The 24,968-nt window shown below is 33.8% G+C and overlaps 1 protein-coding gene across 2 annotated transcripts in view; it reads right to left on the bottom strand.

Annotated features, from left to right (window-relative positions):
- LOC125241965 (cyclic nucleotide-gated cation channel subunit A-like) overlaps positions 1 to 22,241 on the bottom strand; it is a 29,289-nt gene extending 7,048 nt beyond the window's left edge. The window contains exons 1-4 of one of the 2 annotated variants that reach the window (XM_048150682.1): positions 21,619 to 22,241; positions 17,317 to 17,596; positions 5,391 to 5,627; positions 988 to 1,147 (exon numbers count right to left, since the gene is read on the bottom strand). In XM_048150682.1, the coding sequence (XP_048006639.1) occupies positions 988 to 1,147; positions 5,391 to 5,627; positions 17,317 to 17,596; positions 21,619 to 21,749 (808 nt within the window). In that variant the 5' untranslated portion in view covers positions 21,750 to 22,241. Of the gene's footprint in view, positions 1 to 987; positions 1,148 to 5,390; positions 5,628 to 15,940; positions 16,627 to 17,316; positions 17,597 to 21,618 lie in introns of those variants that run through there. The other variant, XM_048150683.1, reaches the window with a different exon arrangement.
- Between the last annotated feature and the right edge of the window lie 2,727 nt (positions 22,242 to 24,968).

Here is a 24,968-nt window from a genome sequence, read left to right as displayed (position 1 = left end):
TCTTGGAGAGCTGTAACTTTAGTAGTTTTAGGCAAACGTTGATATCAGCCGATAGTACGATTATGCATTGGAAGGAAAAAAGGAATTAAACTTTTGTTATGTTCCAAATACCTACTACCTAAATATATTTTTTTTACTTTACAATTTAAAAATCCAGTACAAAAATGTAAATAAAAAATTATAATCGAGAAAATAGGTAGCAGTACTGCTATCAAATAAAAAATCTATTCAGTAGCACACCACCAATCTTAGTTGAATATTTGGATCTTTTAGTTCTCACACGTAGCCACAGTCCAGCTTGCTAAGCTGTAGCCAACTAGCCATAGTCTACCTACTTAAAGGTGGAAATAAAAAAATGAGATGGAAAACGAAAAAACAAGTATTTAGCTAGTTAATGAAATAATTTATAAAAAAACCAAATACCTACTAGTAAAAATTCACACACATACACTGTGAAAATTCTACTACAACAGTCTTTATACTAAGGACTTAATACCTCGTTGCTAATAGCCAACATGGAACAGTTAGTAAGTAATTAATGATGTATAAATTACATTCAATATTTAGATTCAATGATTCTACAAATCACATAGGCCTGGCAGAAAGCGGTTTAGGTCATCTTAGATATATTACATGATGTGATATATCTAAGATGACCTAAACCGTATAAATGTATAATATTGTCTCAAAAGAACGCCGCTTGCTGCCAGGCCTATGTGATTTGTAGAATCTTTGAATCTAAATATTTAAAAGAAAGGTATTCGCAGTGCACAATCGCATGGCTTATAAAAAATACGGTACACATAGCTATTTCACTTTTTAATACCTGAACGATGCTTTTATTGTTGATGAACTATCACTGACAGGGACTATATGTGCAAGGAGAAGAGTTACAAGATATTGCCCGACTCTTTTATTTCCTAAAATAAAATGGTGTAATTTCGTCCGCGGGTAAAATCGTAAAAAGTAATTTGTCTGATTAGGTACCTTCATGTACGTGGACGACGGTGTCGACGAGATAGATGGCGTCGCAGATGTAGTCCAGCACGAACCAAACGACTGTGATGGTATCCAGCTCCCAGAACACGGCGCGCCCGATCACGAACACCACGTTGTACAGGATTGCTAGCGAGACCACGGCTAGCCACTGTCGACACGTCCCAAAATTATATTCTTATCATTCAAACGGCTGGCCTATGTTGACTTGTTCCATAACAGATTAAATTATTATTTATGCCCTTATGTATAATTTTGGCAAATTGTATCTTACTTAAATATTCATAATTTAAGCTAAATTCATTGTTTGTTTTGTATAAACATTGTATTAATGTATGCACGATCTTTATACAAAAGGAGGCGCATGTCATCGCAAACACAGCATTTACATAAATATTGCTAGCAGATTTCACACGCCAGATAGCATAATTTCGTATGATGTAACGCAATCAAAGGTAAAACGCTTACCATTTTTAATGCTTTACTAACGAAATGAACCCAGCTCACAATGTAAGTCGTTACTTTGAGTAATCTTAGAGTTAGGTACGGCTTATTGACTACCTAATGAATACTTAAGTCAATAATACATTTTAGTTTACCTTTTTTCTTTCTTTGAATATGGACTAGGCACTTTATGTTATACCACGAGTTGATAGAGTAATTATGCTAACTAAACAAAGCCTAACAATCATCATCATGTTCCTAACTTAGTCTTTGGAACATCACAATAACTAATATGTTTAATATGTTTGCATAGGATAAAGTCACGCCAAGCTAAATCTGCGTTGCCGCGTGTCACATTATAACTTTTCTTTTACTGTCTTAATTAAATGACAAGAAAATAGATGTTGATGCAATAATATATTACCGGTTTCTCCATGAGGTGACGCAAATATTTATGGGAAGAGCAACACTAACTGTCTGTCTTATTGTTTTTCCTACTCTTTATAAGCGATTCAATAGCACATTCTGCCGATTAAGGCAGCAGTAAATCGATTTATCACTTGAATTAAATTTAAATATGTTTGCTTACATGCAGAATACGACGCCAGTACTTCTAGAATCAAGCAACAGATTGGATACACGAAAAAGAAAGGAAAGTGGATTAAGTTCTTAAAATATATTGAATGGCCTTTCTTTTAGCCTCTTAAACTCTTAAAAAATAACCCAATTGGATTCTCTCGTATTTGAAATGTAATAGGGTAGTTGCACCATTAGATGACCGACACCCAAAAGTTGACCGATAGGTATAAAAACCTAAATAATTAATTTAGGTACAATAGTATTTTATACAATCGTTATATAATACTAAGCTTTTCAGTCGAGTACCATGTTTAGGCCACGAAGCTTGCTGAGTGGCCTAATAGTACGGTACGAGAGTGAAAAGCTTAATTATATCACTATTGTACACAATACTTTTTCTATGAGTCATCATCTTCATCATCAATGGACGAAAAATATAATCATTCAAGTTAAAATTAATGTTAATGGCGTCGTTCACCGTTGTATCAACATCGAATTACTTGGCAACCAATTGTTTGTAATAACCGTCTGTGATTGGTCGATAACGCGATAGATAAAAAAAAATGTGTTTCAGATGCAGAAAAATTTGCCAGGTATCGCAAATTAGTATAGAACTTGTATGAAGTTCTATTTTTGAATTTTTTTCAGTTAACTAAAGTGAAGTGTAATGAAATATTATAGTTGACTAATTGTCAAAGACTATCCAACACTGAAAAGTCAGCACTTATAGTTTAGTCTGTGGTGTCCTAATTGACAGATTAAAGTCGACGAGTAGAAAAATATTTTTGTTGTTATTCGTGAGTTACATGGTCGTGCATAGAACTTTAAAACCCTACATAAAAGATGTCAGGACAAGTCTATCTAGTCTATACCCTGAAAACATTTAGTAGCAGTAGCACGATATAGCTGTTTCAGTTCAGTAAATACATTGCTACCAACTTAACAAACCAATTCGCAGAGTCGAGACTCCTTCGTTTTCTGCTGCGTTCATTGGCGACGCGTCGAATCGCATTCAAATGTATGAGAACTCGATTCAACTCGGCTCGATTCGTCTTAGTGGCCAGGCTTCAAAGAACCATACCATAGACAGTTTTATTTTCATGTTTGCACTCAAACTGCATATTCAAAATGGTAGGCGGTCCACTAGATAACTAAGATGACTGAAAGTAGGTATTTGTTGATTTATAATTTTCTTTCAAAATAAGTGTTTGGTCGTAGAAAAAGTATTGTATGCAACGGTGTTTAACTGAGTCAAAAAATGCTCGTGGCGTCTTTATTAACAATTTTTGGCTTCGCCTCAAATTGTTACCCACGCCACTCACCTTTTTTGACCTCTTTTAACCACCAGTTGCATAAAATACTATTTCGCACCCGGGAGTATTTTTCATAAACACGGCAACTCATCCCCGATGCTAATTTTTTTATTCCCAGACAATTGAGCCACGTACACGTCCGTGAGCGGTCGTCGAGTTTGCGCTACATGCCGAAATCGCATTTTGTATGGATTTCTTATTAAGGGAAGCCCTTAAAAATTTAAGCTTTTTAATTCGTAAAAAATCGAGTATTACCTACATTTATTGGCCCGATTTACATCCATATTATATTCTTGACTAATGTTTCTTTTGTTTACATTATTGAGAAATAGGTTTTTTACTTATTTTACGAGATATTTGCTGGTCAAGATATGGTTCCAATATTGTATGTTCGAGCCAAAAGATGAACGACGGTCAACTTATGGGCAAAGGCTCGTTTTTTTCCAATGTTGTTATAAATTCAAATAAAATAGATAGATGTACTATTTTTACATCAAACTGATTCTTTGTTGGTTGTTAATTTTTAAACCAAAAGATGAACGGACCTTTTTTATCTAATAAGGATTTATTTAATATTCTATTTGTATGAAAACGGGATTGTTCAACTAAAGAATCTGGATTCCAATAAATGAATCTTGCGTCAAATTAGTTCGTTCAATTCATTAATATTGTGTCTAACACATGAACTAAATTTATTGATTCGTTCAAGTTTTAGGTAGCGGTTTAAAAAATGAACGCGGTAATTTCAAATATTTATTTTGATTTTTTTTAAACGGTTGCTGTTTTGAAATATTGTAAACCATTTTATATTAATACCTATGCATTTACAATAGGGGCAAAGTTAAACTGTTTCCTAATAAATGCTGCGTTTGTCCCCACCTGTTCATCTATTGGAATTACATCGTTCATATATTGGGCACATTATAATGCCATTATGCTGGTTCATCTATCGGGGTCAAATCGTTCAGAGATAGGGCACTCTGCTTCAACTAATGGGAATTTTGTCCCCTTTTTAGATATAATCAATTTTATAAAATTACTGAATCATAATATGAGGCCCGAAAGTAGCTTATTATAAACTCAATTAAATGCTGTATCACATAAAAAATTAACGTTGTTGAAAATGAGTTACATCATATAGAAAAAAAAATTCAAAGTTAGGAAATTCGCTTAACTGTTCATCTTTTGGTGATTTCACCCTAGATAGAACAGCCTCAGCAACCAGTAGGTATCATTTTGAACTTTTGGCGTAGAAACTCCTTGTAACAAATGCTCCAAGGGCCTATTTTTTAGATAAAAGCTAGTTATTATTTTTTATGCGTCGTGAGTTTCTTATATATGTAAATATGTTCATATAAATAAATATAATTACGGATATCTTTTTGAATTAAAGAAGAACATCCAGAACATGTCTCTGAGGAGCGAGGTAAATTATTTTACGTTCAGCGCACGTATTCCTATCGATTTTGCCATGATATTCAATTACTCGTAGGAATAATGTGACAAATTTTTGTGCACGAAAACAACCAACCAACCAGCATTTTTGATATGATCTGATGATTTTAGAGTTGTTCATATTGGCCTGCATTACTGATGTGCCGACGGAAAGTTCCCGAAATTCTCAAATTTTCACATAGGAAAACTTCGGAAACTTTCCATAATTTGTATGGACAATGGTATGGAGGGAAACTTTCCATTTCATAAATTTAAATTCCCTTTATTTTTCGTGAAATTTTCATGAATTTTTTTTCGAAAGTTTCCGCATCTTGCACATCACTAGCCTGCATGGATCAAGTTTAATTCGTATTGCGTACTACTAACGACTATGTAAGATTATTATTATTCCCTGCAAAACAATAAAATTCAGCTCCCATTTGATTTTTAGTTTTGAATAAATTGCACTTACGTAACGTCACTATAGACTACTTACACAATAAATTGCCGCTAGAAAAAGTATGTATATATAGTAAAATGGCGACTGTTCTATAAAAACAGCACCTACCGCTCTATTAGTGTTTTTACTTAGTAAATATGAATACTTAATTGGTATAAACTCACATGATAATGTCCCGGCTGTGTCGGATCGAATACCAGTTTAAGTCCACAAAGGATCTTGGACCTCTTGGCCTCGTACATAGGCTCCTGCGGGTCATGGAACTCTGTGGCCGCGTACTTGTCGAGGAACAAGTCGGGCGGCGTGGCGGAGTCCTGGCGGCTGAGGCGGCGGCGGATGGCGCGCCTGATCCGCGAGAGGGCGCTCCTGAACCAACTGGGGCGCTGACTCTCTCCCATTCCCTGGTAACAAAGGCAAAGTGAGCTCGACCAACTTGGTAGATCTATCATGTCACTTGTATGGAAATGTTTAAAAATATACGAAGAATGATCGAACCCGAAAAATAAAAACATACTAAATCTTATTATTTAAACTTAAATATTATACGATTGAATGTAGAGGTATATAATAGTACGTTAACTGTAATGTTCATGTTTCGGAAGTTGTTCGAAAGGACAAGTGAGATTGTCGCCGCTACCACTAGCTCGCTACTTAGTAACTAGCTATGAGTACTACATTATCTACTTAGGTACTTTGCCGCGTATCACTCGCAGGCAGTCGCCTGGCTAGTGACCTGGTTTTTCAGGGATAATTCTTTATAATGTTAACCGATTTAAACAGTTTTTACTTTATTGGACAGGAGATGGTTTACGTAACATCTCATATTAATTTGAAGTACGATATACATCCGCAAGGGTGGGTAAATTGAAAGTAAAAATCTGAAAAGTTTTTTGTGAATTAAAAAAAAAGTATTCAAAATACAAACACGCTTATATTTTTCCTGTAATATTTAGCATAAAAACAATGTTTACTAAAATGTTCATAATTTTTCGTTGGTAAACTTCGGAGATAAGGGGGGGGGAACGGTATTTTTTTTTACATTTTCCTTCGAAATTCTTTTTTTTCCACAACAAAAAAATTATAAAAAATAGCTTATTTACGTTCAATTTGAGCTCTTTCCAACGATACCCCACTTGACCTAGTAACTTGAAATTTACAGTTTTCCCCCTTTCATTTTGGCCATTTTCTACAATTAAAATTAATATATTTAAAAAAATTACACTTTCTATTTGTAGTACACCGGTCAAATCTTACATGAAAATCGGCTAAAAAAACAAAGTGTGATGTAAAGCTGGATTTTTGGTATGTTATTTGGAGTCCTTGGGGGCTAAAAAAACAAATGTAAGACTATATTTTGCAAGCAAAAAAAAAAAAAGTGCTAACTTCGTAATTTAAAAAAAAAGTAAAAAAATCGGACTTTTTTTGGTTTTTATTTTTTTATTAAAAAACTATGCGTTTTTGGTCAAAAGTTGCTTTGTAATGTTGAAAGCGCATTAAATTTCAAACAGTTTGACATCTTTTTTATCAATGTCCGTCAAATAGTTTTCGAGATATGAAGCGTCAAAAAAGGTTAATTTTTGACGAATTTATAAAATGTAGCATTTTGCCAATATTTTTAGACAAATATCTGCAAAATACTTCATGATATGATATATATTGCAATATAACATTGTATAAAAATTATTTTGCTTTAGTTTTAGTGCAAATAAAGGTCAGTAAGACGAATAGTTACTTTGGTAAACAAAAAAAAATCTATAAATAGAGAAGCCAAGAGTCTGGTAGATTGGTTAAGGTAAAATAGTTTACGGTAAAAGTTTTAGGTTGAAAGTGCTATCTATTCGATCTTACTTTCTTTGACATCCGTTTATCTGAAAAAATTGTCTAAGCTAACTTTGCATCGATTTGACTATTACTAATGAAGAAATAAAATACAGTAAAATTTTGAAGTTTAGTAAATTAGAAAAATAAAACAGAATTAGTTACATTTTACTTTTTCCTTTTTGAGGGTCCTGGTTCTGCATCTTGATGGCATAACTCCTGTAGTGATAGAAAGTCCACTTGAGTTGTATTTGACCACCAATTGCTGTGGAATAAACTACGGGAAGGGAAAGCGCCCACGCCAATTATTAAGATACTGGAGAAGTGGTACCTATTCCCAGCAGAAGAACGTAGTAAGATGGAAGTCAACTCTGTCCACAGCCAGCGGGCTAAACTGTGGCGTGAGACAAGGAGGCAGTATGTCTCCGGCTCTCTTCAGCGTGTACATGGATGGGCTGTCGCAGGTTTTGACCAGTACCGAGGTTGGCTGCTCCATCAATGGGCAAATGATAAATCACATCGCATATGCAGACGATATGGTCCTACTAGCACCATCTGTGGGAGCTATGCGTGAGTTACTTGCAGAATGCGAGAGATACGCCAGCCAGCATAACGTGAGATACAATCCGGACAAGTCTGAATTTATGCTCATGGAGGCAGCACATATGCCCACACATGTACCACCTCTTTTGCTTGATGGAGTTCAATTGCGGAGAGTACACGAAGTCAAATATCTTGGCCACATCTTGTTGTCCAGTTTAAAAGACCACGAGGACATAGAAAGGCAGAGGCGAGCCACCGCAGTAAGGGCAAACATGTTGGCTAGAAGATTCGCCAAATGTAGTGACAGCGTAAAAAGACAGCTGTTCCTCAGTTTTTGTACAAGCGTGTATACTGTCGAGTTATGGTCCGACTACACCTGCGCGGCGGTGAGAGACCTGCGCGTGCAATACAACACATACTATGTACTGATATTTCGTTAAACGGAGAATACTATGATTCGGACACGTCCACGACAACGCTCGTGAGATTGCATCGATGTTATTGACCCTCAGTGATATGCTTTAAAAACCAGTCCGTACGAGAACAATTTCGGAACAATCTGATTCAATTAATGAGGGTTTTCTACTCGTAAATATTTTTTTCCGCCAAGCGGCGATCCTAAGCTCTTTCTGACCGTAAACTTAACTTACTAAATAAATGTTGATTTGATATACGCAAATATGTGTCTGAGTAATACTTGAACAGCCCCCAAATAATAATAATTCGTTCTCCGCTACGCCTCCTGTAAATATATGTAAACTATCCCATTTGGCCATTACCATCCACCGATTATTTCTGATCCAGTTATACTAGACTTATGATATAATCCTATTTTTTTAAATAACTGGCACTCTTTTGGTCTTAAATGAAAGCTAGTGAAATTTTCTACATTTTTATTTTACAATTTATGTAATAGCCTGAGTTGTTTTGCTGATATCTGTCTCAAAATATTAGCAAAACGAATATTTTCATAGAAAGGGGAAAAATGCTCTTTTTTGACGCTTCATATCTCAAAAAATATTTGACGGACATTGATAAAAAAGATGTCAAACTGTTTGGAATTTAATGCGCTTTCAACATTACAAAGCAACTTTTGACCAAAAATGCATAGTTTTTTAATAAAACGGCAATAACCAAAAAAAGTCTGATTTTTTTACTTTTTTTTTAAATTACGAAGTTAGCACACCATTTTTTTGCTTGCAAAATATAGTCCTACATTCCCCCAAGGATCCCAAATAACATACCAAAAATGCAGCTTTACATCACACTTTGTTTTTTTATTTCTCTTTTTGACCAGTGTAAATGGATTGTATGTGGTATGCAAATAAATTCTCTATTCTATTCTTTATTCTACTAATGCAACAAGTAGATAAATTATATTGTAAAAAGATAGAACGACCATGTACTCTTATAGGTGTGTTGAGCTCATAGGAGTGTTAACATTGAATACTTAACAGTTTTGCCATCTTCTTTGTTTTTAATCAAATAATCAACATGGTGAAATCAGAGAATCAACGTGGTTCTTTTAATACACAATAAAGTCAATAAGTAACCAAATTCAAGTGCAATGTATGATTAAAACGCCAGCCTTGATGAGAGTATCGACAATATCGACATGTTGAAGTTGTCATGAAAATATTGGCCCGAGGGACAGAAACGTCAATTAACTCTGGAATATTTTGCGGTACAGCTTTATAAATGGTTTTATCCTTTCAACTGTATCAGTTGACCAGAGCATATTTAAACTTGTATTGCATTTATAGTCACCTAGCGGGAAAATGATACTTAAAGGGTTTGAGTTTTGGTAAGTTATGTTTACTCTCCGCACTCGTGTGTAGTGAATGTAAGTGATGTTTTTTACGAGCATTTATACCTATTCTTCATTTTAGATTTAGAATATCGATTGTCCGAAATAATAATTGCATATATTAGAGAATGTATGAAATTATACTAAGCTGATTAGTATTTACGTAAATAGGTAAGCTCGTAAGAGTCTCATCATCTAAAAAAAATTAAGTAGTTGATATCCAAATGGAGATGGAAAACCGTTATATTAAAAGAAAATAACTAAATTTAAACTTTTAAAATGCACTTGTGAAATTAACACATGGTGATACACAAACAGGGCCTATATACAATTTTCATTAATAGAACTGTATAGACAAACAACCCATTCGTCTTTTCAAGCGCAGAATAATCGTAGGGTTCAAGCACCCTGACGATTAAACTGTCTCAGTGCACATTACCTGCCACCTTGAAAACCAAATTGAATGGAAAGATCTGATCTGATCTACGCAAGATCCTGTTTCTAAGTGAGGTTGTTTATATATTATTAATTTATTTGGAATTTTTTTTTACTAGATCCATGCGACAAAGTCACCTAACTTCATTCTTAATTTATAATCACAAATGATTTGAACTTTCAACCCCCTTGCATAATTTTCTTAAGAGGAAGAAGTATTGTCTAATAAATATTAAATTTGAAGGTATCAAAACTTTTAACTGGATCAAGTCGAGTTTGTATCCAATAAGTTTAACGACGAAAGCGTAACTATCATCATTACGAACGTTTCCATTGTTTACTCATTTTAGTGACGTTCAGTTGCAATTGCAAATTACAACTGGTGATTTTACTATCCACTGCGTTTTGTTTAGTATAATCACATCAATATGTATAAAGTGAAAATATCTATTTCAAATTGTTTAAAAGGTAGATCATTCGCTGGGACATGTACCTACCTATTTATTCGAAACGGGTGCGAGCAAATTAGAAGTGATTTTAAGCTAGGTATGGTTTTAGAAATATTATTTCCACACACTAATGGTTTTTTAGCAATATGATAATTACACATTAGCATCTGATTTTGTTTAAATATTTATTTATCTGTTCTACATTTTACTTTATATGGGCTTCGATTATTACAACTTTTCAATTCAGGGTGTTAGAAAATAAAAGGTTTATTGCAGCGAATTATTTATGTATTTCATGTTATGTTATGTATTAACCCAGAACTCTAAGAGCCCAGGGCCGCCAGACCTTCCTCAAATTCTCAAGGATGAAACTATGGGACAATGTAGAGTTCGTATCGACGTTTAATGTCTGCATATTTTCTAGTTCGGCCCGACGGTCATATTTTTGCTATCAAGTGCTGAAGGTAAAAAAAAAAATTGCTAACTTTCCTTTAATTCTCAAGCCTGATTTTTATGTATGTGTTAGAGCACGTTGTTAGAAATTGGTGATCATCAATGCCAGACCGTTTCCGCCGGCCGTAACTTTTACCAGATGCGACAAAGTTGACAAAAAACCACTCTAACTTTCCTCATTTTCTCAAGCCTGATTTTGATATATGATACACAGAGAACTATAACTATACCGTTTGTAAGCAGCCAGACCAATCGGATGGACTCAACCATCCGCCAGACCGACTTAAAGTTTCGCTATGAACATCAGTAAAATCGTGATAATAGATAGCCGAAACTACAAAAGCTAAGAAGTTGAATTTTGCACAGCAGTTTACGTTTATAATGTATATTAGACGTTAAAAGCGATTTTGAAAAATTTGCCCCCTAAGGGGGGGGGGTTGAAATCGGGATGTCACTTTTAACGGGGATCCAATTTTATATTTACCTACTGTGGATGAATTTTTTGCAATTAATCTAGATCTAGGGAGTCATTAGGTGTGACGGTAATTTCCATCCTTCACGGCGACTGTTGTCTTACTAGATATTAATAAAATTAATAGAACTTAAAGAATAAAATAAAACGTAGGTAATAAATTACCACAATTACTATAAACCTATAAACTAAATTTACAAACATTTATATAAAATCAGTATTCGCTCTTCATTTTCTCATTAGTCAAATATGTACATGAATAAAGTCTAAAGATGATTGTTGAAATAGTCAAATATGTACATGAATAAAGTCTAAAGATGATTGATGATGATTGTCTAAAGATTGAGAGTAAGTTAATAATTTTTGTTCTTCTTTTTTACTGTTTTTATTTCAGATGGAAGCGACTCCGCGGAGTTTAGATAGGCTGTTAAAAAGTTTGAAAGTTTAACAAGATGAAAAATAATATTTTGCTAAATTAAGTGCTAGCTAAAAATATGTAAAAAGTCTGTGTTTTTTAATTTAAGGATCAAACCTGCGACCTTTTTAATTTATTTATTACCTAATTCCTTTAGTTTAAAAACACATACTTAAAGTACCTATTGAATTTTGAAGGTGAAAATTCAACCTCAGCCTGCGGCCTTGACATATCGCACTACATCTATGAACATACCGAAAACGTAACCGCAGTGTCAGCAGTGCATGGCTAACGCATAACTGCCGAAATCAGAAAGCCGTATATCAACGGTTTTAATAGGAAGATATACTGTTTAGGTGTCGTAACGATACACTAATTGATACCGGACCATGAAACACCGCAACGCGTGGATGACATGATAATAAAGTGATACTAATGAGCCACTTTTAAAACACATGGCGTAACGATGTTGACCCAAAGTTACGTTCGCACTGAGTGGCGTTTCCGTTGAGAAATAAGAAATAAATTGAAATAAAAATCAATATGGAGTAAAATATTTTTTTTCTATTTTTATGTGGTCATAAAACTTCTTTTACTTATAGTTATTCGTAAATAATTTGTAAACATGTTTTCAAACATGATCATTATTCATTATAAATAAACAACTATAAATGCTATAAAAATATCCCACCAAAAACATTCTATAAAAAACTAGCCAAGTCTCGATGGCGCTGCTTGTTCATCTCTAAATAAAAAGTAATGAAATCTAGACAAAGTAGTACCAAGTCTAAGGTTCCTTACTGCGATTTCTTTATTAGTTGAGTTTTAGTTAATGTTGTGAGTACTACAGTGTAATGGTGTGGTACCTGGTTTTGTACCTTTGTGTACCTTTCAACGGCCAAGTCACACAACATTAACTATAATAATAAAGAAATCGCAGTAAGGAACCTTAAACTTGGCACGACTTTGTCTAGATTTCATTACTTTTTAGAGACAAACAAGCAGCTCCATACATTTTAAAAGTGTGGCTACTGTAAGAGGTTGCATAAGTAATTATGCGAGATGAAACCTTTTACAGGATTATGATATTCGGTGGCATCCAAGTGGCATCAGTCCCCGATTTGAATGTAGAATTGTCTATAAATGTCAAAACAAATGTATAATCGAGTAATCATGTCGTAACTAAATACTGGAGCTTGATATATTCATTTCTTTATTTCTTCAAACGCAATTTGTGCCTCGGGTGTTCATTCGAATAAGGTTAATAGGTAGGGAAAATCCGGAGTTAAATAAAATAAAATAAAATTCCTGTAGTAGGAAAACAGTCCTAATGTCGATCCTAGTTCTTTCAAGTTTCTTGGTGGTTTTGCTTCTTGCATAGCTTTGATTCTTTCTTCTACAGGTTCATATACTTGCGCAGATGGGTACTGTGCGTCCGAGGATTGTTAGTTTTGTATAGACGATCTTGCGTTTTGTTGGTTTAAGTGTAAGATTTGTTTTTTAACATGTGAGTACATCAAGAAAATTGCAGATCTGGCAAATTTTTTTCAGATATAAATATTGTAAACAATAAATGAAGAAATGGTATTTATTTATTTAAAATAAATTTAAGTATAATAAAACACAATAATTATGGCACGATATAGTCAGTATAAGGCTTCATTTAGGACACCCTTTTTAGGGTTCCGTACAAAAGGAACTCTTATATAGTGCGATTCTGGCAGTCTGTTACATTACTGAATATCTCGAGAACTACTGTTGCTATCGATATGGATAGTTATGTACATTGTTAACCTCTACAAATTGAAAGTATTATTTATTTAAATTTGTTAATATTAATTATAGAAAATGACCAAAATTAAAGGGGGCAAACTGTAAATGTTAAGTTACTAGGTCAAGTGGGGTATGTCGTTAGAATGCGCTGAAACTGTTTATAGGTACCAAAACTATTTATTATAATTTTTTTGTTGTGGAAAAAATGTTTTTTTTTAGGAAGATGTAAATAAAATAAACTTCCAGAAAAAATAAAAAAATAAAAAGAAGAATACCTGTTTGTACGCAAATTAAAAGATATGCTTATAAAGAAAAGTTTTTATTCTGTTAAAGAATACTTAGACGATAGCTAAAATAATTTTAAGAAAATGATTATTACATTGTATTAGAAATAAATTAGATTAAAAAAATTGCTATGCCCTTGCAGGGCTCATGTTTGAAACATTTATTGTCATAATTTTATACCTATTTATACAACATGATTGCGAATAAAGAACTTGAACTTGAACTTGTACATTGTAAAATATTACTGAAACTGAATAAACAATTTTTAATTTAATTTAATTAATTTAAAAAAATGGGGACGGGTCAGGAGCATCCGTTACGACCTTACGACAGTTACGACATTCGTTAACTAAATTGACTCTGGAAATTACAAATATCGTAAAGGACAAAGACCTATTTTTCAGGAGAGCCAAAAACAAATTTCATTTTTTTCAAAAAATCATAACATTAAAATTAAGTATCCTATTAAGACTAAACTTGAATGAATACTTTCCAAATAACTTCGTCTATGTTAACATAGTAACTAAATGTGAATAATTAGTTGCCTGAGTGTAGAAAATAGTGCCCCTCACGCCAAAAATATTCTGGTTAAATGCTACATACAACAAAAAATGCCGTCCGAATATTGATTTATGTTCCTTATACTTGGTACTTATAACATTTTTAATTCATTATCTTGTCGTATCAACATTTTGGTAGAACAGGCTGACAGATTTTTTTCTGATTTCTATGCAATATTTAGTGTAGGTACTTACGACTAATCAAATGTCCCTTACGACTTTTGAAATTTCCAGTGTCGAAATATTGAAGTCGAATAATTGTCTTGATTTTCTTTGGACGTTGTCTAATAATAAAATTGTATATTAAATATTACTTGTTGTGTGGGAAATTGGGTCTTGAGGGATTTCGTTGTCTGTAGAGTTATACGAATAACATTTGATGATTCAACTGTTGAAAGTTTGTACGGAACTCTCGGTGGGCGAGTCCGACTCGCACTTGGCTGGTTTGTTTTATTAAGATTTAAATAATGTTCTAGCTAAGCATGCATTGCCACTTTTTTCCTGAAAGAATTTTAACTATTAAGTCTTATATGAGATTATTAGCATATATTTTTCGCAAGCGACGGATATGATAAGCGCTAATACATAATAGGCATTAAAAATGATTGTACTTAACAGGTGAACACATTAAAATTCATAAAGAAGAATTATATACATGCATAGGGGCAGGCAAAATAATAATTACCGATGAATTAATTACTCATATTACCTAAATACCTTTGTAGTCTATCATTTAAATGTACTCAATTAGTTATGCTAATATACAGGTACAAAGTAGGGATAATAAAATGATACTTTCCGATTACATACCTACTTAAGTACTATGTAGTAGGTATGGTCACGATACTTAGGTACATAATGGGTATAAGTAGCTACACATTAGGTACTATTCGAATGTCCAAGTAAAGTTTAGTCCGCAGACGTACTTCAGCTAATGATCGCACTTATCGTTTCCGACCCCAAAAAGTAATATGTTTGAAATTACTTCCTACCGGATTATGAACTATATTTTCTTGACGAAAAAGGTTGATAATACTACCAATGACCCAATAGTACGTTTGTGTGAAGTGGGCGCACGTTTGTGTGAAGTGGGCGCACTGGGGTGACACAGGCAAGACACGAACATTTCATTTGCCTCGCTATTAAATGTCACAATTAACGGTTCTAATTCTTCCCCCAGTTCGAGGTTGTGGTACAGAAATATAATACTAGCACTTACATTTTAAGGATAATGTAACAAAAATGATGAACTGCAGAATTTGATGTCTTTAATAGAATCAATTTGTAGGATAAAATACTCATAACTCGTCCTCTCTATTTTATAACTAACTTTTGTCTAAGTCGACGGGCAGTGTCGTAGTTATAAATTGAACCACGATGAACTATCATCCTATGTTAATCCATATACAATTATAGATACTTGAATAATTCGAAATAAAATTATTACAGCCGTACTTGTCCCCCCTTAAATAAAACGTGAAGTCATAACAACGTTGTCATGTGTTTGGTTGTTTACCTTTTGTTTTCGAAACAACTATAAACTGTGTCTTAAAGTTAAAATATAAAAGACTAACTTAGTGTATACCTAATTAATATGCAAATAAAATAAACGTTTAATTAGTATAACAATACTTAAATACCAGTAATTATTTGTGCCATTCTGTAATATTTGGACAGATATGACCTTAATTAAAACGTACTTACCGGGCCCAAGCTATTCCCCAGGGGTATTTTTTGGATTGTGAACACTGGACTCATATTTGTTGTTGTTTTCACTATTGTCTATAAACTCTCTTGCAGAATTACTCCATGTCATGTCACTTCACCGGTCTCCAAATGAATAGAGCCGTTAGGACTCTTCGACAAACTAAAGATCTCTATCAGATAATTGCTGGTCTAGTCACGATATCTTAACACGAACTTCAATTAAAAGAATTCAGGCAGCACTTCAAGTATAACAGCGTTGCCAATTTATGCGGTGGACGTAAGTGTCCAATTTTGAAAATCCATTATCAGGAGGAGGGAGAAGTTAATGCCGCCACCGTCCCAGGAGGAATGGGTGAGCCGAAAAATTGATAGTGCGTGCTTAAGTCAGAGGACATCGAAACAATAGGCCATGAGCGCCGGCTACCGACTTCCCGATGCGATGTCACGTTTATGACGCGTTCACCGTACCTTCCGTTGTAAATCGACCACTCAAACCGATAACCTCGTATCTCCTCCCTCATCGGTTGTAAAGTAGACGTCCACCACCTTGAATTAAAGTTCACGTTTGAATCGATGCTGTGAAGATATGAGGTTCAGACAATAAGCTGGGTAAATACTGATTGCCACCGAACGTAATACCCCTAATTGCCCCTTTAAAAAGTTAGTGCATTAACTTGATGATGGTTCTATGTCTCTTGATCTATATTCGTGTTTGCAATTTTATCGTGTTAAGTAAATTAGGTAAGTGGTGGAGACTGCACTATGTTTACTAGTATTCAGTTTACGACATAACTGGTTTTAGATTACTGTAGATTTGGTGGTGTATTCACTGTGAACTAGTTTATAATAGCATTTTGAAAGATTGTAAGTACCTACTTATATCATTTTTAAGCTAAATAGGATTCTATCAAAAACTCTCCTGTAAAAAATATTCCTGTAGTATACATGTACTTAACTTTTGTTCATATCTACATATACTAGACAAAACTACCTATATTTGGATATGTAATTGAATTCGTAAATCGAATTTAAACTTGCATAGTAATTATGCGTTTTCAAATAAATAATTAAACTTTTATCCCTAGGTTTAGCATCACTGAACAGTAATTAAAGTCTTCAGGGACTTAGTTGAAACGTAATTAACGAGGGAGTGAATGTCTCCTACCCCGATGCTACCTTACCAATACACATTCCTAAATTGCTTGCTCTGCTGTGAAATAATACAAATTGACTTAGATGGCATTTAAGATGTCTTGGTAGTTGCACAATATGTCATAAACTTTTTTACTTTTACTTATGTCTGTTTCATAAGAGTAGAAAAAAGATACTGGTAAGTTTAAATGGATTAGGTGATAATTATGAACAACACTTACTTCATCATCACATATCTCAATGACATCTTCTACTCCATGGTTAGGGCTGGTCAATGATTTCAACGGAATAGAATTTTTGGAGGTAACGGGAGGACTCTTGAGGTCCCTGGAGAACGGGGGGCTGCTGCAAATGTCTTTGGAGGTGGAGAGAGGGCTCATGCAGTCCTTAGAAGAGGGAGGGGGGCTGCAATCCTCGAAGATCTCTTTGGTGCTGACGCCGGAGGGGCCAGGCTCGTCCATTCGGGGCCCAGATACCATAAATACTTGGCCATCGCGGTATCTGGGGATAACAAAATAGCTAGGTGTAGGTAGGTGTATTTTTAAAGGACTCGTTTTTAGAACTCTCTTTCATGTTTTAATATAATAAAGAAATAATGAGGCAGTATTTTTATATTCGTTCCATACGATAAGTATCATGTCACATACGATAAGTAGGTACCTATAATTTTCCCTTTATTCGGTTAAGGACAATTTTTTTTTTTTTTAATTTATTTATTTAAGGTCGCTCAAACATCTGAGGTCATTAGCGACCACTGTAAGAATACATAATCAAATCAAGTCATAATAATTAACTAATTTAAGGAATTTTATCGTACTTTCTGCGTTATTTAAGCATTCTTTTAAACATTTAGGAAGATTAACAGTCAACCTTTCTGCATTATACAACGGGCAATCAATAAGCAGATGTTTAACAGATATATCACTGGTGCATCTTAAACATTTCTTTTGGGTTTCCTTAGTTATAAGATGTAAATGAGTAACATTACAATGTCCTATTCTTAATCTATTCATAACTACTTGATCTCTTCTATTATTTACATAAAATGACTTTTTTTCAAACACTGATTTTCTTATCTCGTATAAAACACTGTTGTTATTATTTACCCAATGGCTGTTCCACAATTTCTTAACATTAAACTTTAGGTATTTTTTGAGGTCTTGTTTATTAGAAGTCGAGAAATTGCATTGTTCATACTTCAAGGCGTCTTTAGCAGCGGTGTCCGCCCTTTCATTTCCAGGTATACCTTGATGACTAGGTATCCAGAATAATTCCACTAGGTATTGTTTATCTGTTAAGTCGAACAGGTTATCTCTTATTAAATTAATCAAAGGGTCTTTGTTATTAATATTTGACAGGGCCTTGAGTGATGACATTGAATCATAACAAATGATGTGTTTCTTACTACTTGAGATATTGCTAATTACTTCTAGGCATTTAAGGATGGCCACAGCTTCACATGTGAAAATAGATGCATAGTTTTGTAATCTGTACTTATAAATACCGTTTGTTGTTACGATCGCGCAACCGGTTCTACCCTCACAGACGGAACCATCGGTATAGTGAAATGTAAAATCTGGGTATTTATTTTTAATTTCATAAAAAAGGTTTCTATAGGTATAGTCAGGAGTAGAATCTCGAGGGTTTTGGTTTGCTAATTCAAGGTTAACTTTAAGTTCAGTATTTTTCCAGGGTGGGTAGTTAGATTGTTTACGCGGGAATAAAGTAGGTATGTGGCAGTTGATTTCGTTTAAATACTTTTTTATTCTAAGTCTTAAGGGGGTGGGGAGAGATGGTTGTAGGTTGTATTCAATATCAGACGGTAATTGGGTTTTCAAGAGTAACGCCATATTACTATTATTTGTATGGTTAATGGCATATGAAAGGCATAGTTCTTTTCTTCTAAACTCTAGGGGCATTTCGTCCGCCTCCGCGAAAATACTGTTTACTGGGCTAGTTCTAAAGGCTCCTAGACTCAATCTTAAACAAGTACTATGTGTGCTTTCAAGGAGTTTTAAAATGGTGGGAGAAGCCGAATCATATATTATTGAGCCATAATCGATTTTTTGCCTGATCAGTGCTTTGTAGGTATTTTTAATGCAAGTACTATCCGAACCCCATTTATTGGCTGATAAAATTTTAACAATATTCATTCTATTGTAGCATTCAGATTTTAGCTTTTTTATGTGACTAACCCAATTCATTTTTTGATCAAAAGTTAGGCCTAAAATTTTTAACTTATTGACTTCTTTGATTTGTTGATTGTTAATAGTTAAGTTAACAGTGCCTTTGATTTTTCTTTTTGACAGGGTCATTAATTCGGTTTTTGTAACAGAAAATTTAAACCCAGTACTTTTACACCATTCATTTAGTTTATTTAATGTGTTTTGTAATAGTTTTTCGGTAGGTTTTAGGTTGTTACCGCTACATAGTATTGTCAGATCATCTGCAAATAAGTACCCCTTTACAGGTCGTTCTATTACATCTAAAACGTCATTTATCGAAATCAAGAACAAAATAACGCTTAAAACCGATCCTTGAGGAAGACCGTTTTCAGTAATATGCGGATCTGAGATTTGATCATTAATTTTAACTCTTATAGTTCTGTTAGTTAAAAAATTTACAACAAAGGAGAGGATATTACCTTTAATATTAAACTGTTCTAGCAGTGTTATAACCCTGTGTTTCCACACCATCTCATATGCTTTTTCTAAATCTAAAGCAACAACTACTACACTATGTTTGTTTGCAAAAGACGTTGAAATTTCATTTTCTAAAAACGCTAGATGATCCGATGTTGACCTAAACTGTCTAAATCCAAACTGATATGGCGATAAAAGCTGAGTATGTTCTAAATACCATCTTAATCTATTACTTACAATTTTTTCAAACAATTTACACAAATTACACGTAAGAGAAATAGGTCTGTAACTTGAAGTCGTAGTGGGGGGTTTACCTGGTTTTGGAATAGGGATTACAATAGCTTCTCGCCATTGATCAGGAAAGACGTGATTAATCCATATGTAGTTGTAAATGTCCAAGAGTCTTTCAAAAGCTATCATAGGTAGTTTCTTAATTAAGGTATTGGAAATTTGATCAGGACCCGGACTTGTATTGCCAAGTTTTTGTAAAATTAAGTAAAGTTCGTGTATTGTTATAGTTTCATTAATTGGGTTACTATTATCTTGCAAATTAAATGAATTATTTGTCATTTCTTTTTGGTTTTTGTACTGTAAAAAATCATGATTGTAATTACTGGAGCTTGAATTTTTTGCAAAAGCTGTTACTAATAATTCTGAGTTAATTTTAGGATCACAACATAATTCTCCGTCATTGTTTTTTAAAATTATAGTTTGTTTTTTCCTTTTCTGTCCGTTAATAGAATTTATTTTTTGCCAAATGATTCCTAAGGGAGTATGATTATTAATCGAAGATACAAATTGTTCCCAATTATTTTTCCTACTTTCTTTAAATAATCTTCTAGTTTGCGATCTCTTTTTACGGTATTCTATTTTAAGTAATTCTTGTCTATGTTGCTCTTCTTCGTTAATTTCTTCGTTATTCATAATATGACTATTTTTGGATTTCTTCGCTTCCTTGACATAATTTCTATAAGCTTTTTTAGTTTCCTTTAGTGACTTGGCACATTCCTCGTTCCACCATGGAACTTGTTTCTTTCTTAGTTTGCCAGAGGTTTTTGGAATAAATTTTTCGGCTGAATTAATTATGATTTGATTAAATTCGTTCACTATGTCGTTAATACAGACATGGGAAGAAGGACTTAATTTATCTAAATCTTTAATCTTATTTTCTATTTCGCTACGGTAGTTAGACCAATCTGCACTATGATATTTCCAATACTGTGGGATTCTTTGGACATTTGGGCTCAGATCTATACTAGATGATATAATAATAGGGAAGTGGTCGCTGTCGTAAAGATCATCAATTGCATTCCAATCGAAATAAGTTGATATACTTCGTGAAGCAAAGGTTAAATCTATACTACTAGTATCGCCATTTCTGCTATTGAAGTGAGTGGGCTGCTGAGAGTTAAGAAGAATAATATCATCATTGACATCTAACCAATTAGCTATCACTTTACCACGCTGATCACAATGATTTGATCCCCAATAAAAATGGTGACCATTGAAGTCTCCCAATAATACAAAAGGGGTTGGGAGCTGATTGATTAAAACATTCAGATCATTTTCACAGGAATGCAGATTCTGGTTACGGGAGATTCTTTTTATGACAGACGTAGGTATAAAGCTTAAATCCCATTTTCGAAGCATAAGAAATACGATAATTATTTACACATGTCTTAGAGCATAATTTCATTGATGAATCACTACCTATATTCAATCCTGAAAAATAGGTTCAATACAAGTCACTGAGCAGTTTTGTTCGTCATTGACGCCTGTCTTCAAAACTATAGTGTCGTTCTCCAAATTCGAAGGCGGTGTTTAAATATACTTATTTAGTGGAGGTTGGATCAAATAAATGGAAAGATAACAATTACTAACGAGAAGGTGTATTCTTCAGGGTTGCGAGCCATCGTCTGGCGGGTGTCCCCGCGAGCCGCCGCGATGATATAGGCCCACATAGCAGGGCCCCGGCCAGTTCGTACACCCTGTAAACACAAATTTACGTTCATGAAAAGAACTTAAGAAAAATCTGTTAAACTTACCATAAATAAAGTCAGTTCAGCCTTACTTGTTCAATATAGTAAACAAACGAAACGTTGGAAGTGTCGATGAAATGATGTATTTATTAACGATAATTTCGCCGCTGACGTCATCACAGGATTTTTAATTTTACGTCACACAATATCTATGTTAAAACCAAAATGTAATTCTTTTTCGTCACATTTGCAATAATCCTGTGAAAAAGGCTTGTCTCACTTTCGCTTTCTTCAGAAACATGATTAAAATCGGATCATGGCTCTCGGAGTCATCGGTGAACATAAGTACATAAAACATAAATACGAAACTGAATACAGAACCTCCTCCTTCTACGTAAAGAAGTCGGTTAAAATCTGATAAATTATTGTAGTTAATATCGATATCGATATCGATTGTTCATAACGATAAATTGTCATCCCAACATTGGGACTCATAGACAATCTAGACTTCGTAATGTCAGGAGTTTTTTATGTCATCCGTTCGTAATTACAATTATTGAAAAAAAATCGTTCTAGAAATGATATTATTCAGTCTTTTTAAATTTGATCGCGGGCTGCAACATTTTTTGAAAATCGGTGGAAATTCGCACATTTTGTATCTTATCTGTTTCCACAATACCAAAAAGAGAAATTAGTATATCTGTCCCTTTTTAATACATTATCTAATTCGTAAGGAAGGAGCGAGCCCCTTGAAAAAAAAATATCTGTGGCTGTTCTACGTACATTGCTGGTTTTTGTTCGTTTCATGGGATACCATACTTTATTTGATGTACATTGCTACTGAAAATTTGGTTGAAATATTCAGTTTTTTTGATTGATTTCAATACTTTGTTTTACTTAAGTTGTATAATAACATTTAAAGTGATGGTTAATGTGTAATTCCAGAGAAAATTGAGATAATGTTTTCCAGCAGTGTTTGTTTACATGATTGGACAAGTAAGCCTGAACTGAGTGTACGTACTGTTCCATGAGTGTACAATAAAAATAACTTTTTTTTAACTAACTTTTAAATATAAAATTCCGTTCCTATAGGGTCCTATTACGAGTATATATCGTCTGACGTGACTCTTATACATAATATATGTACGAGTATAAGGAGTAATACTCTATACTTAGATGCCTGCTCTTAACTATAAATTTTAAAATATTCATTTACAAATCTCAAACTTACTAAAGTACCGGTAGTAACTAACTACTTAGCTTAGGTAGGTGTAGAAAAGATCACTGAAGGAAAAGTAGGTATGTATTGTAATACGCAATACCGACCTACATCATGAAAATAGCCGAGATTTTAATGAGTGATAAGTACTATTTAGTACGAAAAACGTATTATTTTCTTTAATTTTTAACAAAATCTTCCTCAAAGAAGTTATTTTAACGAGCAAATGGTTCATTCCAATGGCTTTGCTTAATTTGAGTGACGCAATGGTATAACGTGTAAATGGAAATTTACGTTTAAGAAACGTCTACTTATTTGCCATTTGGCTCATTAAAGTCATTAATCACCAGTTTATTTTGAAACTATTTCTGTGCACAAAATATAATGAATATAACTATGAACATTTTATTTGAAAACAATTTATTAAAATTTAATATAAGTATATATTTTTTAAATATCTATAGTATACACCCCATCTTAAGCGGAAAAAGAAACTCATTAGAGAACTAAACATTAGAAGTAAATATTCAAGAACATAGAACTACATAATAATAGTATGTAATAAACTACATTCTGAACGTAGATGGATCCTTAAATATAAATATTTTACAAGACAGCTGCGTAATGCCTCATCGCTGGGCGCGGTACGAATCTTGGCATTGTGAAATATCGACTGACTTGTCTCCCATTAAGCAACCTCCATGGAAAGCGAATTTGTTTGTGCCATTAGTATTCTATATTCGTGTCCTGATAATAGGGGCCTTCCAGAGGCCGGGTATCGATTATGACGTAAAATACAGTTTTACTATGTCGTTGCATTTTATGGCGACGTTTAATTTGTAACTTAACACTTCTTGGACAGTACCTAATTACTTGGACCTTCCGTTCTTATGTATGTCACCTGGCTTTCGCATTTAAAGTTAATAACCTACATTGTATTTTTTCTAGCAATTTAGGTGTGCCACTGTCGCGTTAAAGGCATATGTAAGTCCGAATCTAGCTGGAATGGTTAATTCGGATATTTAGGATTTATAACAGTAATAATGGTATTATGAATCTTAATTATTTTTACCACGTTGTACCAAAATTACTAGAAAATTTATAATATCTGGTTATTATAAAGGATGCAAAATGTCGATCCAGTCAGGCTATTAATGAATATAAATAAGATACGTTCATACATTTTACTTTAAGTTGTAAATATTGCTTTTCATGATTTAACTGGTTTTTTAGAATCATCGTTTCACTCTAACGAATTCGCGAGTCAGCTTGTAAGATATTATATGTACGAAAATAACTTTGCCTCTCTGTTACCTTCTAGGTCAATTACAGGTACAGTGTTTCTAGAAACAAATTGCAAAGCATAATTGTAGTGATAACGCGCAGCCCCGACAGCCCCGTAGTGGATACAGATAGCAAAGCCTGATAGATTGATCTATTTTAACAACCATATGACCTGATAACAGCTGGCCAGCTAAGGACACAATAAAAAGGCACCACGCGGGTCAGTCATAGTTTACACATTACGTCATTTTGGTCCTGCGCTCGCCATGCCTACATTCGAGGTGACGTGACAGCATTATCAAATATACAGTCTAATATACAAAAGGACCATAATCCACTTCATTAAGATCCATATTAGTGTAAACCTAATTTTTATTAACACGACTCAATAACGAATACGTGCGACAAATCCAGTCCAGTGGTTCAGATATGTATTTACGATAGAACTAAAAAAAACTTTACATGCCAACAAGTCAAAAAGCTTACGTATATTACGTATACAGATACACGTCTCTAAGACAATGACAATAAGGTCACGTATATGCAGACATATGTGGAATGTTTGTTTGTAAATATGATTACGAACATGACTGTACAGAAGGTTGACAGTGTCGTCTCGTAGTATGAGATGTTATACATATGTATACCAGTGTCTCTACCTAAGTTATGTTGTGATGGCCGAGTAAATATTTACTCATTTATAAAGTTGGCATGCTACTGACAGATTAAGGTGCAGTAGGTATTATTTC

The sequence above is a fragment of the Leguminivora glycinivorella genome, chromosome Z, assembly GCF_023078275.1.
Source record: "Leguminivora glycinivorella isolate SPB_JAAS2020 chromosome Z, LegGlyc_1.1, whole genome shotgun sequence".
Taxonomy (NCBI): domain Eukaryota; kingdom Metazoa; phylum Arthropoda; class Insecta; order Lepidoptera; family Tortricidae; genus Leguminivora; species Leguminivora glycinivorella.
The sequence above is the reverse complement of the archived record's forward strand: the minus strand, read 5'-3'. Positions and strand labels throughout refer to the sequence as shown.